Source organism: Hemitrygon akajei, chromosome 30 (genome assembly GCF_048418815.1).
Source record: "Hemitrygon akajei chromosome 30, sHemAka1.3, whole genome shotgun sequence".
Lineage (NCBI taxonomy): Eukaryota > Metazoa > Chordata > Chondrichthyes > Myliobatiformes > Dasyatidae > Hemitrygon > Hemitrygon akajei.
Window position 1 is genome coordinate 38,290,347 of NC_133153.1, and position 19,772 is coordinate 38,310,118.

General features: G+C 45.4%; 1 protein-coding gene across 3 annotated transcripts in view; it reads right to left on the minus strand.

The window, feature by feature from the left end:
* smad3b (SMAD family member 3b) overlaps positions 1-19,772 on the minus strand; it is a 143,304-nt gene that overhangs the window by 38,645 nt on the left and 84,887 nt on the right. For all 3 annotated transcript variants that reach the window (XR_012096757.1, XR_012096756.1, XM_073032636.1), the window contains exons 3-5: positions 19,088-19,222; positions 16,699-16,773; positions 14,389-14,442 (exon numbers count right to left, since the gene is read on the minus strand). Coding sequence is in view for 1 of the 3 variants with exons in the window: in XM_073032636.1 (XP_072888737.1) it covers positions 14,389-14,442; positions 16,699-16,773; positions 19,088-19,222 (264 nt within the window). In the remaining 2 variants the exon portion in view is untranslated. The remainder of the gene's footprint in view (positions 1-14,388; positions 14,443-16,698; positions 16,774-19,087; positions 19,223-19,772) is intronic.

Here is a 19,772-nt window from a genome sequence, read left to right on the forward strand (position 1 = left end):
AACATGAGTTGTAGGGTCCTTGAAAGTGAGTCTGTAGGTTGTGTGTACGATATAGCAACACAAACATACTTTAATAATAAGTTTTGCTTGGACTTTGACACACCATACACAAGTAGATCAAGGTAGGAAGATAAAACAATGCAGAATATAGCGATAGAGCTACATTGAAAGTGCAATGCAGGGGCCACAATGAGGTAGATTGGGAAATCAAGAGTTCACTTTTTACGAGTTTGAAAGGTCTACTCATGAGTCTGATAACAGAGGGATAGATAGTCATGCTCTCAAACATATCTTCTGCCTGACGGGAGAGTGGAGAAAAGGGAATGACTGAATGAATTCAGGGAGTAATTCTTATGGCCCTGGGGATTGAAGACTAGGAATAGGGGGAATTCACTGTCTCCTCTGAAGAACACCTAAACCAGTTGCATCTCTGCCTCCCTCAAGGCCAAGTAACCCACAACAGTAACCATTTATTCTCAGGATATGCACACTGCTAACCACCCCTATTGGCCTCGAGAAGCACATGTGCAGTCAGTTTCTTAAACTGCTCCTGAAGACAGTTGGAAAAAAGATCATAAACCCAAGAGAACCTTCAGATGCTGGAAATCCAGAGCAACACACACAAAATGCTGGAGAATCTCAGCAGGTCAGGCAGCATCTATGGAGAGGAATAGACAGTTAATGTTTCGGGCCGAGACTCTCCATCAGGACAGTCCATAACCCATGAACACTACCTTGCTATTTTGCTCCTTTTGCACGATTTATTTTTAAAATATATACTCACTGTAATATATACTATTTTGTATGTATTGCACTGTAGTGCTACAGGGAGAAGACCCACACTCAATGGTTTAGGAACCGTTTCTTCCCCTCTGCCATCAGATTTGTGAATGATCCATTAACTCTACCTTATTAATAATTTATTTGTATGTTTCGTATTGTAACCTGTAGTAATGTTTTAAACTCTTCCACTCTACTGCTGCTCCAAAACAACAAACTTCAAGACATACAAACCCCATTTCCAGAAAAGTTGGGATATTTTCCCAAATGCAATAAAAACAAAAATCTGTGATGTTAATTCACGTGAACCTTTATTTAACTGACAAAAGTACAAAGAAAAGATTTTCAATAGTTTTACTGACCAACTTAATTGTATTTTGTAAATATACACAAATTTAGAATTTGATGGCTGCAACACACTCAACAAAAGTTGGGACAGAGGCATGTTTACCATTGTGTTACATCACCTTTCCTTTTAATAACACTTTTTAATCGTTTTGGAACTGAGGATACTAATTGTAGAAGATTTGCAATTGGAAATTTTGTCCATTCTTGCTTGATATAAGACTTAAGCTGCTCAACATTCCGTGGTCTCCGTTGTCTGATTCTCCTCTTCATGATGTGCCATACATTTTCAATAGGAGATAGATCTGGACTGGCAGCAGGCCAGTGAAGCACACGCACTCTGTGTCTACAAAGCCACGCTGCTGTAGCCCGTGCAGAATGTGGTCTGGCATTGTCCTGCTGAAATAAGCATGGACGTCCCAGGAAGAGACGTCGCCTTGATGGCAACATATTTCTCTCTAAAATCCTAATATACGCCTCAGAGTCAATGGTACCTTCACATACATGCAACTCACCCATGCCATGGGCACTAATGCACCCCCATACCATCACAGATGCTGGCTTTTGCACCTTTCGCTGATAACAATCAGGATGGTCATTTTCATCTTTGGCACGGAGAACTCGACGCCCGTTTTTTCCGAAAACTAGCTGAAATGTGGACTCATCTGACCACAGCACATGGTTCCAGTCTTTCAGTCCATCTGAGATGAGCTCGGGCCCAGAGAACTCGCCGGCGTTTCTGCATAGAGTTGATGAATGGCTTCCTCCTTGCGTAATACAGTTTCAAGTTGCATTTCTGGATGCAGCGACGGACTGTGTTAAGTGACAACGGTTTTCCGAAGTACTCCCGAGCCCAGGTGGCTATAATTGTCACAGTCGCATGACTGTTTGTTATGCAGTGCCGCCTGAGGGCTCGAAGATCACGCGCATTCAACAGTGGTTTCCGACCTTGCCCTTTACACACTGAGATGTCTCTGAATTCTCTGAATCTTTTCACAATATTATGTAATGTAGATGTTGAAAGACCTAAATTCTCTGCAATCTTGCATTGGGAAATTTTCCTTTTGAACTGACTAACAATTCTCTCACGAATTTTGGCACAAAGGGGTGAGCCATGACCCATCCTTGCTTGCAAAGACTGAGCCTTTGATGGACGCTACTTTTATACCCAGTCATGATACCTCACCTGCTACCAATTAGCCTGCTTAATGTGGAGTCTTCCAAACCGGTGTTACTTGAATATTCTGTGCACTTTTCAATCTTATTTTAACTCCGTCCCAACTTTTGTTGAGTGTGTTGCAGCCATCAAATTCTAAATTTGTGTATATCTACAAAATACAATTAAGTTGGTCAGTAAAACTATTGAAAATCTTTTCTTTGTACTTTTGTCAGTTAAATAAAGGTTCACGTGAATTAACATATCACAGATTTTTGTTTTTATTGCATTTTGGAAAATATCCCAACTTTTCTGGAAATGGGGTTTGTATGATAACTAACCTAATTCTGAATAAACAGTCAACACTTCAGGCTGACATTTACATCAGGAACCCCGATGAAAAATCTTGGCCTGAATCATCGGCTGTTTATTCTCAACAGATGCTGCCTCTTCCAAGAAGACTACAACCTTGTCATAAGGTTTTGAGGCTCGTGTGCCTCAATATCTCAGAGAGCTACATTGGCTGGAGTCAGGGCTTTGTGCTTTGGCTCTTGGTAGGGTCACCCATGCCAAACAGGTCAAAGGGCAGAGGCCAGACGAAGAGTGGTCCACCGGTCCTTCAGATTCAGAGGTTCAGCTCAGGGCCAACAATCCTGACTCGTAAAACAACATTATTACGGAAACAGCAATGAAGAATCCTTCCACATCTGATTGGCCAAGGACAGACAGATGCAGGACCTTTAATGCTGCCTGAAGCTCTAGACATAACGGGCAGCAAGTCTAGATGCTGCCTGACCTGCTGTGTTCCTCCAGTGCTTTGTGTGTGTTGAGGAGAGCTCCAGGTTTCTGGCTCAATGATAATGAAAGAACACTGATGCATCTGCAAGTCAGGGGTGTGGGAAGAGTCATCCAATACCGAAACAGGCCCTTTGTTCCATTGAATCCACGATCAGCAAGCACCCATTTACACTAATCCCACTCCGATTCTCCCATCACTTCTCTCGACCTCAACCCCCAAATTCCACCACACTGATCAACTAGCCCATCAAGCAGTACTTCTTTTCCAAAAGCTCCCTTCTGGAAAGTGCTACAGGACAATTAGAACAAAAACCATGCCATCGGTTTCTTCCCCCAGGCAGTTAATCTAATCAAACACTCAAGCTAGCCATCACACCCCCCGTCTCCTACCTCAGTCACAGCACTGTAAACACTTTAAACCCTTTTTATAATGCTCTTTACATTGTAATGTATACACATTTTAGTCCATGTCTGTAGTTTAGACCATAAGACATAGGAGCAATTTAGGCCATTTGGCCCATCAAGTCTGCCCTGCCATTCCATCATGGTTGATTTATTATTCCACTCAACTCCGTTCTCCTGCCTCTTTATGTTTTTTTTTGCACAATTCTTTACTCTTATAAGTGTTGAATATTGTTTTAGTTGGGTGTTGCGCCAGCATATCTCAGCTAATTCCCGATGCAATGGATTCTGGTTAATTGGGCCACATCGGGACCAGTATGTTTTGGACCAATTAAGCGGTTGTCCAAATTATCCAAAGTTTGATGGAAATAGTTAAAAAGATATTAAAAAGAAAACAAATTTCCATTTAACTGAGTAACAAATAACAGTGTAATTTAAATGAAATACAGAACAAATTAGAACTCTGTCAGTATTACTACAGTACTATAAAACTGTGTATTAGTTTGTAATGGTTACTGACAGAGGGATTCATCGAGTGTACGCTGGCATAGTACTCAATTGATAAACTATCCTTTCTTAGCCCCTTAAAGCATCATGGTTTAATGTTTTTCCCAATAACTAGCTATTTCTTTTTAACAGTTCCTGACATATTTGAATGGCATAACAGAGTTATATGATCCATTGCTTTCTTTGAACCTGATAGTGTTGTAGCAAAGGGAAACGTCTGACATGGCATGTTAAAAATAAAAGGTCTGTTTCACTGGCATTGTAGATATCATCTGCACAAAATTGTTGAAACAAGTCGGAGAGTTTTGTAGATTTCCATCTTTCTTGCCTTGTGCTCTCTTGAATTTAATGTAATGCTTTTACTTCCATCGAGACAGCCAACCATCTGTTGCTTAAAATCTTCATGACCCAGCTTCTTAGCCATCTCCTCTGACTTTTTTTTTTAAACATTGCTCCACTGACACCAGTTACAACAGAAAACTATTGATTGAGGTTCGCTTCAATATCAGGATCCTTATCTTTACATTTTCATTTTTGGGATGTGCCCTGTTGCTCCTCATTAATGCCCATTCTTCTCGCAGTTTATCTTGCCGATATATCAAATTGTAGATTTCAGCACACCCGTTAACTGTGCCAGCCAACGATGGGTGGTGTTAAGCAAATGGCTTTTAATTTGGTTCAGTAGGATAATTTTTTTGGCTAGTGTCAAATCTTTTCATGGCAAGGGTCTCAAAAATTATTTTAAAGTCAAATTAACAAAATGATCAAAGATGACTGCTTTTTGAATTGGCGTCCGTCGGCCCAAATGGATAAGCACACACAGCTGTTTGCTCTAAGCATGGTGTACTGTCTAAAGACAGCACAAGTGCACGACTGACTATCTCCTACCCTAATGAAGCGGCATAGTGTCCCAAACAAAGGGACTCTTGGCTTTTTTTCCCTCGATTTGTTTTTGTTCTTTTAAGAGTTGCTCCAAATAAGCAGCTGTCCCAATTAAGTGATGATTCAATTAATCAGAATCTACTGTACGTGGAAATGTATATGGTGAATAAAGATGGTTCTTGATCTTTGGGATGTAAACATATTGGAGGAGAACCCCAGTAATCCCACTGATCTGGTGCAGACATCCTCCTTGATGTCAGAGACAGTGGGTCTGAGAGCTTTTTTCTCCCCCCCCCCCCCACCCCCCCAAGTGACTGAAAGAAACAAACAGGTATAAGTGAGCTTAGATCACAGCCCACAGAACAGTACATGCCCTTTGGCCCACAATGTTGTGCTGAACCAATTTAATCAGTGATCAAATGACCAACTAAACCAATCTCTTCTGCCTATATCACGTTAATACCCTACCAGTTTCCTCACATTCATGCAACCATCTCAACGCCTCTTAAAAGTCCCTTATGTATCTGCCTCTACCATCACCCCAAGCAGCACATTCCAGGCTCCCACCACTCTCTGTGTGCCAAAAAAACTTACCCTCACGTCTCCTTTAAAACTACTCCCTCTTGCCTTAATTACTTGCCCTCTGGTATTAGACATTTCAACCCTGGGAAAAAGATACTGTCTGTCTACTCTATCTGATCTTAATCATAATCTTATAAACCTCTATTATTGGATCTCCCCTCAACCTCTGACACTCCAGAAAAAACTACCTAAGCTTGTCCAACTTCTTGTTATAGGCTATGCCCTCTAATCCAGGCAGGACCCTGATAAACCTCTTCAGCACCCTCTGCAAAGTCTGAGGAACAGGTCTCTCCAAGTCTGGGACATTTGGCTTCTCCCCAGCCAGGAATCTGAACAGCAGTCCGGCTCTCCTTATGGTCTCAACTCGAGAGCAAGGGTTCACAACCAGTATCGGTGAGCCAAGCGGACGGGAGCCCAAAAAGGAAGGGGAATTAAAAGGCAAGCAGAGGCACACAATTTCAAATGGCAGAGTGCCAAAGCTTTGACAGCTGGTTAACTAGGCCGGCGCTTTATTGCGAGTGTAAATTGCAACCACAAATGCGGTAAATGTTCGACTTGACAGATTTTATTATAAGGAGTGACAGTTGGCCAGGAGTGACTTACAGAGCCAAGTAGAACAGCAAAGATGTAAAATGGCAATTCTGGCAGCTTGTGATACAGATCAGAACATTTGAAACCTTGTTCCTGGGGAGAAGGCATGTTTCCCAAACCCATTCTCTCTGCAAACCCACACTGGAAGGTTCAGGATGATCAGAATATGATAATACAGTATGATAGACTCAGAGTCGTAGAACACAACAGCACAGAAACAGGCAATTCAGCCCATCTAGTCTGTGCTGAATCATTAATCAGCCTAGTCCCATCGACCTGCACCAGGAACCGAGCCCTCCATACCCCTCCCATGCATTCATCTATCCAAACTTCTCTTAAAAGCTGAAATCAAACCTCTATCCACCACTTGCACAGGCAGCTCATTCCACACTCTCACCACCCTCTGAGTGAAGAAGTTCCACTCAAACAGTTCACTTATTACTCTTAACCCGTGACCTCTAGTTCTAGACTCACCCAACCTCAGTGGATAAAGCCTGTTTGCATTTACCTACCTATGCTCCTAATAATTTTATATATTTATTTCTAGGGAATGAAGTCCTAACCTATTCCACTTTTCCCTATAACTCAGGTCCTCAAGCCCCAGCAACATATTTGAAGATTTAGTAATCACAAAGTACACTGCAGATGCTGTGGTCAAAGCAACACGTACAACACGCTGGAGGAACTCAGCAGGTCCTGATGAAGAGTCTCGGCCCGAAACAATGACTGCTGGTTTCCACGGATGCTGTCCAACCTGCTGAGTTCCTCCAGCCTGTTGTATGCGTATATTTGAAGATTTTCTCTGCACTCTTTCAATCTTATTGACATCTTTCCTGTAGGTAGGTGACCAGAACTACACACAATACTCCGTATCAGGTGTCACAAAAGCCTTATACAACTTCAACTTTAACGTTCCATCTCCTATACTCAATACATTGTTTTATGAAGGCCAATGTTTCAAAATCTTTATGATCCTATCTACTTGTGATGCCACTTTCAAGGAATTATGAATCTGTATTCCCAATCCCTCTGTTCTACTGCACTCCTCAGTGCCCTACCGCTCATCGCGTTAAGACCTATCCTAGTTGGACCTCCCAAAGTGCAACACCTCACACTTGTCTGCCTTAAGTTCCATCTGCCAATTTTCATCCCACTTTTCCAGTTGGTACAAATCCCACTGCAAGCTTTGATAGTGTTCCTCACTGTCCACTACACCCCCAATATTGGTTTCATCCACAAGTTTGCTGATCCAATTGAACACGTTATCATCATGGTAGCCTAGCTGCTCATGTAACACTTTACAGCGCCAGCGATTGGGGTTCAATTCCCACTGTTGTCTGAAAGGAGACAGTACATACTCGGCTTCTGGTTTCTGCCCACAGTCCTCAGATGTACAGGTTGGAGCTGGTAAATTGGGGGCATGCTATGCTGACGTCGGAAGAATGACGACGCCTATGGCTGCCCCCAGCATATTCTCAGACTGAAATGGTTGTTGACACAAACAAAGCATCTCACTGTTTCAATGTACAAGCGACAAATAAAGCTAATCTTTCGGCACACACATAAAATGCTGGAGGAAGTCAGCAGGTCAGGAGACACCTATGGAGAAAAATGAACAGTCGATGTTTTGGGACCCTTCTTCAGGACTCTTCGTCAGAAACGCACTTAAGCCCATTGCCCCTACTGGGACAAAGGCCATCGACAGCAGCGCCCTAGAGTCCTCTGTCCTGGGCCAGGCTTTCAAGTTGTCCTCAGGTGTAGCCCAACTTCAAAGATCCTTCATCTCCCAGGGATGGAATCTCTGGAACTCCTGCTGGCGTTTCTGTAGCTCTGGGTTTTTACAGGATGGAGTTACTAGCCCCTTGCCCAACCCTCCTCCTTTTGCAGCCGGGCTTCAGACTGTCCATGATAAGAGTTCTTCATCAGAAAGCTAATCTTTAACTCATTCACCAACATTTAAGCTTCACTGGAAACCTCAAGATTATCTAGCGTTTTGGGATGAATTGGGGATCCACTTTCAACATTAGTGGCCCTGAATTTTCATGATGTTCTTCAAATAATTCAGCCTTTCAGTCTCAATGTACCTCCCAAACAACACCTGTACCTGGATGCTTTGCCAAAATTGACAATGCTCAGTGAAAACATTTATTTATTTTTATTGAAGAGGAGCAGAGAGGGAATAAGAGGGCGGAGCCTAGTTAAAATGGCACTAAACAGTGAATCCTTCGCTTGCATCTTTGGAAACAGTTCTATTTCCATCTTTAATATCTCTATTTTTGTCCTTTCAGGGTTCTTTTGAAGACCCTGACCTGGAGTTACATGTTGACCTCAGTTCTTCGCGGGAATGGGACCCGCTCTCGGGATTTCACAACTGGCCGTTATCTGACATGCCAAGGATGCGGCCTAGAAGCTTCGCTCGCCTTTGGAAGCCCGGGATCTTGTGGCTCTGGAGACGGGTGGATTGAAGGTCGGTGTCTCGGCAGGAGATCGGTGTGTTGTGGGAGTCAGTGCCTGTGGTACGTCAAATACTGGGTGAACAAATAGTCTTTGGAGTACTGCAAGTCTGTGTCTTTGCTCTTGCTTTTTTTGTGGGTGCCAATGCTTTTTTTTGCCGGAGGGGAGAGGGGGGATCGTTGCTTTGCTGCTGCTTATGTGTGGGAGGGTGGGAAGCTGGGGGACTTTGGGGTTCTAACATTTAACTGTCGTTCATTCTTTGGGGCACTCCTCTGTTTTTGTGGATGGTTGCGAAGTAAAAGCACTTCAGGATGTATATAAGTTTCTCTGACATTAAATGTACCTTTGAAACCTTATTGTTTTGTTTAGTTAGTCATACAGTGTGGAAGAGGCCTTTTGAGCCTTGCTGCCCCAGCAGCCCTGAATTTCACCCGAAACTAATCACAGGGCAAATTACAATGACTCATTAACCTATCCAGTACGTCTCTGTGGTAGGAAACCAGAGCACCTGGAGAAAATCCACGGAGTGGTTGCTCAGAGACTCATTACAGAGGACGCTGGAACTGAACTCCAACGCCCTGAGCTAACAGCTGCAGTGCTCCTGGAATTCTCCGTCTAAAAAGCCGTGGACGCTGCGTCAATGAGCGCACTCAGGATTGAGACTGAATGAACACCCGTGGGCATTGCGAGCAAGTCACTGGACTGACAGTCCAGAGGCCTGGCAAACGATCCAGAGTATTGAGTTCAAATCCCACCACGGTAGCTGTGGAATTCCAATTCAGTTGATAATTCGGATCAACGACTAATCTTATTGGCGGCCGCTGCGGTAACATAGTAGCTAGCGCATCGCTTATGGCACCAGCTGGAAGATAGGGGTTCAATTCCCATCGCAGTCTCTACGGAATTTGTACGTTCTAACGGCCACACAAGTACGCACTTCTGACGCTAATTAGAAACTGTTCAGCAACAGTACACCGGGGAGCAAATTCTCTCTGTGACCCCATGGATTTCCTCCAAGTGCTCCGGTTTCCTCCTGCAGTCCAAAGACATAACAGTTGGTAGGCTAAATGGTCACTGTAAATTGTTCCGCGACTAGGCTAGGGTTAAATCGGGGGTTTCTGGGTGACGTGGCTCAGAGGGCCAGAAGGGCCTATTCCATGCTGTATCTCAATAAATAAAGTAAGCTTCTCATTGCATCTGTGCATTTGACGAAAAAATCCACTTTGACTTTAGATAGTGGTCATTTTACGCTGATGACTGCACAGGATGTGCGGCACACTGTAGACCCCCGTCTGGAGACGCTTGTCCTGGGGTTGGAGACCGAATGTCTGCCCGCACTTCGGCCATCGGCTGGGAGGGCGCACCTGGGTTTGTCCCCTTGCTGTCGTTACCTGTTGCTCTGCTGAACATTGTCAGCACGTCATGCTGGCGCCCGAATGCGTGGTGACAACTGCTGGCTGTCACTAGCACATCCTTGGGTGGCTAAAGCAAATGACGAATTTGACTGCATGTTTCGACGTATGAGAGATAAGTAAGTGGAATCTGAATCCGAAGTGCCGATACGTAGACTGAGTGCTGTGCATCTCCTGGAAGCCGCAGTTCAGCGTCAGGGAGCCTTCGCCAACAGCTGTCGAAATGTGCAGAGCTGCCCACGTCTGCCCGGGCAGCCACTGTTGGTAGAATGTAAAACAACAGCCCCTTGTTCACTGTGGGACAGTGTACTCCAGTAGCACTGAGTCACGCCAGGCAAACAAAGCTGAACTGTGGGACAGCTGCCAACGTAAACACTGTGAACTGGGGGTGAACTTCCACCAGCTGAGCTCACTTGATGCTGCGAGCACTTGAGAAACAACGGCAGTCAGCATCACACTGTCTACTCCCTGACCTACTCAGTGAAATGGGGACTGGAGCCAGCATCCAATGTACAAATGCAATGAAAAACTTACAGCAGCACCCCAGGCACACTGAATCATGGACAGTACTATGCAAAATTTTAGACACACATACAGTGTACAGCTGGGGTGCCTAAGACTTGTGCACAGTACTGCAGTAATTTTATCTATTGCACTGTACTGCTGCCACAAAAACAATTCATGAAATACGTGAGTGATAATAAACGTGATTATAGGTCTCTATTGTGGACAGAGAGTAGGAAGTGGGCGGGGAGAGGGGAATCATGTTTGGGAAGAGGGGAAGGGAGAGGGGAGGGAGCAGGAAGCACCAGAGAGGCATTCTGTAATGATCAATAAACCAATTGAATGGAATCAAATGATATTCCTGAGACACCTGTACCCACTCCACCCTCGACATTCTTCCTCTGCCATCTGACCCAGACCCTCCCCGCGGCACTCCACCCTCACCATTCCCAACATCCTTTGCTCCCGCTAGATTTACAAACTCGCTCTCTGCTCCACCCACATTGATGAATATGGTACTGTACAAAAGTCTTTGGCACCCTAGCTAATATAGATGTGTGTCGAAGACTTTTGCACAGTACTGTACGTAGCATTTTCAAAAAGTAAGGAATTATACAGATTTTTATCTCCAGCCTCTGTTGAATCAGCGACTTACAAGGCAAAGCAAGGAGAAAAAAAAAGGACGACGCAGAAGGGGGGGGGGGGGGAGAGAGGGGGGAGGGAGAGGGGGGGAGGGAGAGGGGGGGGAGGGAGAGGGGGGGAGGGAGAGGGGGAGGGAGAGGGGGGGAGAGGGAGAGGGGGGAGAGGGGGATGGAGAGGGAGAGGGGGAGAGGGAGAGGGGGGAGAGGGGGAGGGGGAGAGGGGGAGGGAGAGAGGGGGAGGGAGAGAGGGGGAGGAGAGAGGGGGAGAGAAGGAGAGAGGGGGATGGAGAGGGAGAGGGGGGAGAGGGAGAGGGAGAGGGGGGAGAGGGAGAGAGGGGGAGAGGGAGAGAGGGGGAGGGAGAGAGGGGGAGGGAGAGAGGGGGAGGGAGAGAGGGGGAGGGAGAGAGGGGGAGGGAGAGAGGGGGAGGGAGAGAGGGGGAGTGAGAGGGGGAGGGGAGGGGGGAGTGAGAGGGGGAGGGGAGGGGGGAGTGAGAGGGGGAGGGGGAGAGAGGGAGAGAGGGGGAGAGAGGGGGGAGGGAGAGGGAGAGAGGGGGGAGGGAGAGGGGGGAGAGGGAGAGGGAGAGGGGGAGGGGGAGAGAGGGAGAGAGGGGGAGAGAGGGGGGAGGGAGAGGGAGAGAGGGGGGAGGGAGAGGGGGGAGAGGGAGAGGGAGAGGGGGAAGAGGGAGAGGGAGAGGGAGAGAGGGGGATGGAGAGGGAGAGGGAGAGAGGGGGATGGAGAGGGAGAGGGAGAGAGGGGGATGGAGAGGGAGATAGGGGGAGGGAGAGGGAGAGGGAGAGGGAGGGGGGAGAGGGGGAGGGAGAGGGAGAGAGGGGAAGAGGGAGAGGGGGAGAGGGAGAGGGAGAGAGGGGGAGAGGGAGAGAGGGGGAGAGGGAGAGGGAGAGAGGGGGAGGGAGAGAGGGGGAGGGAGAGAGGGGGGATGGAGAGGGAGAGAAGGGGAGGGAGAGGGAGAGAGGGGGAGGGAGAGGGAGAGAGGGGGAGGGAGAGGGAGAGAGGGGGGAGGGAGAGGGAGAGAAGGGGAGGGAGAGGGGGGAGGGGAGAGAGGGGGAGGGGAGAGGGGGAGGGAGGGGGAGGAGAGAGAGAGAGAGAGAGAGAGAGAGAGAGAGAGAGAGAGAGAGAGAGAGAGAGAGAGAGAACAAAAATAAAGGAAGTTAGAGGAAACTGAGACAAAAACATTTATATTTCCTGGAAACCTGCCATTAGGGAAGCATGGTGGCATAGCTGTTAGCAGAATACCTTACACATTTTCTCTGTGAGACCGTGTTGGTTTCCTCACACGTTCCAAAGTTGTATGGGTTCGGGTTAGTGAGTTGTTGGTGTACTATATTGGTGCCTGAAGTATGGTGACTCTTGCGGCCTGCCACCAACAAATCCTCAGACTGTGTTAGTTATTGACACAAACAACACATTTCACTGTGACAAATAAAGCTGATGTATCAATCTCAGGTAAGCCCAGAAAGAAACTCAATGAAATGCTGTTAAGTGTAGTCACTTTTTTTAATGTAGGAAACACAACAACTAGCTTGTGTCAGCAAGATTTCAAACAGCAAATGAAAGTCAAGAGAAAGAATCGCAAGTGCAGGAGACCTGCAAAAGAATTTGTTGGAAGTGCTCAGCGAGTCGTGCAGCATCTGTAGAGAGAGAAACAGGTCAAGCACCACTTATCAAAACTGGGAGGAGCGAGGAGTAACCTTCCCTGCAACTTGCTTTCCCAGTACTGATGGAGAGCTCAGATTCTCTCTCCACATCTGCTGCCTGACCTGCTAAACATTTACAAAAGGCTCTCTTTTATTTTACACCTCATTGGCACTGCAGAATAGGTACTTTCCTTGGGGGGTATTTGCGCTAACAGGTAAATGCCTGCTGACTGGAGTCGAAGCCCGTTTTACCCTCATTCCTGTCCCAAGATCCAGAACAATATTAAACATGGTGCGTACCTGCCAGCTGCTGGTTAGAACATGGAACCAAGAGACAAGTAAAAGATTTTGATTTTCCCCATCAATAAGATCAAAGTTGGCCTTGTACTTTGTACATAGCCTCTGATTTCCCCTAATCTAAAAAATCCATTCATCTCAGCTCTAAATGAACTGAGAGAGAGAGAGGGGGGGAGAGACAGGGACTGTTAGTCTGTACCAGCTATCAAGCACCCAGTCATTCCCCCAGCCCATTTTATTCTCCCGATGTTTCTCTCAACTTCTCCCATACTCTACCACTCAACTACACACCAGAAGCCATCTGCACCGGCCAATCAGCCCACCAACCTGCACATATTTGGGATGTGGTAGCAAACCAGAACACCTGGCGGAAGCCCATGTGGCCACAAGGAGAACGTCCAAACCACACAGGCAGCAGGACTGAAACCGAGTCACCGAGTTCATCATTGCACCTTCCCCAAACACTGTCACACCAAAGTCCAATACTCTCCTTCCACGATTTAGCGACTCGTTCGTGAAGAGGAATATTAAAGTGAAATAGTGTCAGGCTGAGTGTCCCGATGTAATTGCCGGGAGACAAACAAACAAACGTGCAGTGAGAAACCTCGCGCGCGCCTGCGTTAACAGATAAAGAATGGGATCCACCTTCCATATTCAAAGCAAAGCTCTACTTCATTGCCAGGGAAACGGGCCATCACCCCAAATGGTCTCCACTGATGTTTAAGCTCCGTTCAATTCCTCAATCCCACATGTTTAGCTAGCGTCCCCCTCAAGCTGTTGATGTTCGCAATTCCATAACATATAGGAGCAGTATTAGGCCATTTGGCCCATCGAGTCTGCTCTGCCATTTCATCATGGCTGATTAATTTCCCTCTCTGCCCTAATCTCATGCCATCTCACCATATTCCTTCGTGCCCTGACCAATCAAGAATCTATCAACCTCTGCCTCAAGTGTACCCAATGACTCGGCCTCCACAGCTGCCTGTGGAAACGAATACCACAGATTCACCACCCTCTGGCTAAAGAAATTCCTCTTCATCTCCATTCTAAAAGGACGCCCCTTTATTCTGAGGCTGTGTCTTCTGGTCTTCGACTCCCCCCCACCATAGGAACATCCTCTCCACACCCGCTTCAACATTCAATAGGTTTCAGTGCTGTCCCACCTCATTCTCTGCATTCCAGTGAATACAGTCCGAGAGCCTCACATGACAAACCTTTCAATCCCAGAACCACTTCTTGGTTTATTCATTCCCTGTTTTATTAGTTTTTATACCCTCTGATATTGACTTGGGGCAGTCCCCAACAAGTGAATTCATTTGCTGTATCAAACAAGGAAAACGACAACCTTTGATCACTACACTCCTGGTTCGGCTGTACTCACCCAGGTTACTGTGTGTTGGTGACAAGGGGTTTGGAGACAGGTCAGCCACAGACCCTGAGAAAGAGACAGAGAAACAATGGTTGAGAGGCAACTTACAACACCTATCACCTAATTAATTATTAAGTGAATTCAGAATTATTAAATGCAGATAACAATCAACACAGCACTTGAATGAATTCTAAATGAGCTGAGCTGAATATGTCAGGAATAGCAAGGGTGGAGTGTCGTTGGGGGGGGGGCTGGGGGGGATAGGTGCCAGAGTTGGGGAGGGACATGGGGAGGTGGCAAAGGTACAGACACCAGGCAAGGTCATTTGATTCCAAACAATTGGTTTTTTTGATCATGCCCAAATATCTCTCTGGTGCTTCCCACTCCCTTCCCCTTTTCTCAACCATGATATCCCTCTCCCTGCACCCTTCCCACTCTCAGTCCATAATAGAGACCCAAATCAGGATCAGGTTTATCATCACTCACACGTCATGAAGTTTGTTTTTTTTTGTGGCAGTACAGTGTAATACATAAAATTACTACAGTACTGTGCTATACATAGCACCCTAGCTATGTATATGTGCCTAAGATTTTTGCACAATACTGTATGTGCACATTTTCATTTATATAAATGGGAATTAACTACCCTGATTGGATGCGACTGCAACCTTCTTCATCACCCCCCTTTCCACCAATCCTCTCCCCACCCAACAAAGCACTCACTTAAAATCCCCAAACTGAGATAATTAGCTCTCAAAGTGGCTCATTTTCACAATCACTTTCTTTCAGTCATTGTGATAATTTAAGAATCAAATGCTACAGCATTTAGGTTCTGCATCAAAGAAATCAGTTGCATTAAAATTCTGAATCCCCATGCTGTTTGAGAAGCAAAACAAATAAATCTGGAGAGGGAGCGTCAGGTAATCGTTTACTTACAGTACAGTACAGGTCCTTGTTGTGCCGACCTGTTAACCTACTCTAAGATCAAACTAACCCTTCCCTCTCTCACAGCCCTCCATCTTTCTATCATCCTCATTACTACCATCATGAAGGTGGTACAGGAGACTGAAGACACACACTCAACGTTTCAGGAAAAGCTTCTTCCCCTCTGTATTCCGATTTCTGAATGGACATTGAACCCACGAACACTACCTCACTACTTATTAAAAAACTTTTGCACTTCTAACTATTTAATTACACATACAGTCGGCCCTCCTTATCCACGGGTTCCGCATGCGCGGACTCAACCAACCGTGTATTGGGAAAACCCGGAAGTTCTCTCTCCAGCACTCGTCGTTTGAGCATTGTTCGCCTAGCGTCTCATTCGGTCACTACTTTGTTTCTGTGAATAAATGGCTCCTGAAAAGCAATTTAGTGGTCAAAGCAATTCCTCAAAGGCTAAGAGGGAGCGTAAAGTACTATCTCTTGCCGAGAAAGTAGAAATCTTAGATCTTTTGAAAAAGTGGCATGTCGCTTGCTGAATTGGGCCATAAGGTCGGTAAGAACGAATCGAGCATTCGCACAATAAAGCTGAAAGAAGCTGAAATTCCTGGAAGTGTTAGTGCTAGGGGTGGCTGGCTGACTATGTAAAGCGCTACAGCTTCAAGAACTTAAAGATCACGGGAGAATCGACATTCCCAGTAGAGCTATGATGGTTGCGTAAGTACTGAACATGTACAGACTTTTTTTCTTGTCATTATTCCCTAAACAATACAGTATAGCAACTATTTACATAGCAGTTACATTGTGTTGGGTATTATAAGTAATTTAGAAATGATTTAAAGTATACGGGAGGACATGCACAGGTTATATGCAAATACTACACCATTTTATATAAGGGACTTTTTTGGTATCCGCAGGGGGTTCTGGAACCCATCCCCGCGGATAAGGAGGGCCGACTGTAAACACTTATTGTAATGTAATCCACTTTTTTTTCTCTATCATTGCATTGTACTGCTGCTGCAAAGTCAACAAATTTCACGACATAGGCCAGTGATATTAAACCTGATTCTGATTCATCCATGCGGCTATTGAAGAGTTTCTTAAGTACCCCTAACTATCTGCTTCTGGCCTAGCAGGGCATTCCACACACCCACCACTCTCTGTATAAGAAATTTACCTCTGACATCCTCCCCTCCATAGTTTCCTCCAATCACCTGAAAATTATGCCCCCTTTGTTTTAACAATTTTTGCCTTGGTTAAAAGAATCTGCCTCTCCACTCTACGCCTTATCATCTTGTACAGCTCAAGACTGTCAGGGTTACGCTATTCTGTCTTTACGTCGCTCGCCGAGGTTTGCACAAGCTTCTGCCTGCGAGTTACCGGTGTCCATGCTATGGGTCATCTGATGGTCACTGGTCTCCCCATCTTCACTGATGTAGCCCGGTGGTGGTGTCTCTAGGAAGAAGAAAAAAAGGGTTTTACATTAGTGAATGTGTTGATACACACCGAAGGTCCTAATTGGCCTACATTTCCTTTTAGTTTGGAAGGTCCAGGAGAGAAGGCCAAGAGTGGAGAAACGTTGGCCCAAATGGGACTGTCTCGCCCTGGATGTTTTATTGTTATCTGATTAGTTTCAGCTCTGAGCTGATATTAAAAGTTACAGTTTCATCATTCTACCTCTGGCAAAAGTACAGCTTAATATTATCCACAAGCCAATTTCTGTGAGTGTTACTTGAGAGTATCGGTCGTGACACCCATCATTTACCTGGGGTAGCAAACCCTCTGCTGGAGGAAGTCGGTGGGTCAAGCTGATTGTGTGTACATGTTTGTACACCGGCAGGTGTTTGGGAGGGAGGAAAGGGGCTTGCTTTGCTGCTGTCGTTCTGCTGAACATGGCGGGCATGCTATGCTGATGTCGGAACGAGTGAAGGCATTTGTGGGTTGCCCTCACAACACTACTTAAGTTGTGTTGGTTATAGTCAGAGAAAACTACAGCACAGAAACAGGCCCTTCAGCCCATCTAGTCCGTGCTGAACCATTTAAAGCGCCTAGCCCCATCGTTCTGTGCCTGGACCATAGCCCTCCATACCCCTCCCATCTGTGCACTTATCCAAACTGTTTTTAAATGTTGAAATTGAACCTGCATGCACCATTTTCACTGGCAGCTCAGTCCACACTCTCACCACCCTCTGAAACCTTTCACCCTTAACCCATGACTTCCAGTTCTAGTCTCATCCAGCCTCAGTGGAAAAAAGCCTGCTTGCATTTCCCTTATCTATACCCCACATAATTTTGTATATCTCTATCAAATCTGCCCTCAATCTTCCACGTTCTTGGGATTAAAGTTCTAAACTTTAAACACAAATTACATATGCTTTGATGTAATAAATATTTGCACCTGTAATCTGCAGAATTGTTATTTTTCTTGCAGTTTAACTTTCCTATGCTTGCTTATATTTTTATAGAATCACATATATATGTAATCGTTCAGTGAATGTTCCAGTAATTGTGGTATGACTGTTTTTGCTTTTGTATCTTTGTAGAAGCCTCTTTGTTTTCTGTAGCAGGTATCACGCCACTTGAATCTGGCTCTTTTATTAGCTAATTGTTATCAGTGGAATGTCGTTATCTTTTAGTTGGAGCTAGATTTTTGTATAAAACAACCACAACTTCTTTTTTGTTTTCTCTTCTTGCCTTTGTTCGTTCTCTGCTCTTGTAACACTCGATAAACATCTAGAAGTCCCAGGTTTTATGCCTCATTGCAGACTCCTGAATTTCTGGATCGCAAAATTGGCAGGATCCAAACGCTCAACCACAAGCTGATTGCAAAAGTACACAGCAGCTGACGTGCTTACAGCCTGATAACCTCTTTCGAAGTAATGCACACAAAATGCTGGAGGAATTCCGCAGGTCAGGTGGCATCTGTGGAGAGGAATAAACAGGCGACGTTTTGGGCTGAGACCCTTCATCGGGACTGGAAAGGAAGGGGAAGAGGCCAGAATAAGGCGGTGGGGGAGGCAGAAGAGTACAAGCTGGCAGGTGATAAATGAAGCCAGGTGAGGGGGAAGGTACATGAGTGGGGCAGGGGGGATGAAGTAGGAAGCTGCTAGGTGATAGGTGGGAAGGGTAAAGGGCTGAAGAAGAAGAAGCCTTTCAAACTCTGCTGAAAAGTAGGAACAGTTCCTCTCCTCTATCTACAACACAGTGCAAAAGTCTTAGGCACATGTAAAATAATTCTGTAAAGCCAAGATGCTTTCAAAAAAAATAATGAAATCAAATTTTCTAATTATCAAAAAGATTACTATAAAGAGCAGTGAACAGTAAAATTCTAACCCGAAACGTCGACAGCGCTTCTTCCTATAGATGCTGCCTGGCCTGCTGCATTCCACCAGCATTTTGTGCGTGTTCTAAATCAAATCATTATTTGTGGCAATCACACTTTGCCTTTTAAAACTGCATCAATTCTCTTAAGATTGCTATCCTGCAGTTTTATAAGAAAATCGGCTGGTAGGTTGTTCTAAGCATCTTGGAGAACTTGCCACAGTTCTTCTGCAGACTTTGGCTGTCTCACTTGTTTCTGTCTCTCCAGGTAATCCTGAGATGTTGTTGAGACCAGGCTCTCTGGAGCCCATGTCATCAGAAACCATATAAAAAAATATGGGGTACCCAATACTATATATACATTTAATTTTTCCCCAGTGGAATAAATTTCACCTCTGGCTTTACAAATAGCAGGATATATGATTTCCCAGAATGCTCTGTTGAGTACCTGGTATGTAGTTGCTCTGTGGTTCAATGCCTGCTGGGAAATTTGTGTTCTCTGGGATGGAGTGTGTGTAGTCTTCCAGAGGTGGGAGTTCAGTGGGCATCTCTGTGTGTCTTGGCACGAGAACAGGAGGTAAAACTGTTTTAAACACACAAAAAAGAGAGTGGAATTAGTCCTCTATTTAAAGTTCCTTTTTTCCCCTACCTGGATTTTCCAGTACCCAGGCAGCGCCATTTGTCAGGATAATGTCATTCTCACCCGAGTCACAACATTCTGGGCTTGCGCTCTTGGCCAGAAATTTCAATAATATAAACTTGAACAGGGCTGCTAAGTGTGGGCTACACAGACAGCAATACTCCCACTGAATGAAGAATTAAACAGAGCCTTTTGACTTTTTCACAAGACAGATTAAGATTCTGCCCCCAGATTCACCAACAAAACCAAATCAACACTCCCCTGTTTCACTGCTTGCAGAACCCTTGTGTGCAGGCCTGGCTGCCTCACCTATCCGTGATACCAATGACTATGCTCGAAGATGATGGCGCCACAGCTGCGTAACTGGCTACCCACTGGGTAGTGGGGCTGTGGAATTTACTGCCCCAGAGAGCTGTGGAAGCTACTACACTCAATAAATTCAAAACGGAGATAGACATTTTCCTGGATAAAAATGGCATTAGGGGATACGGTG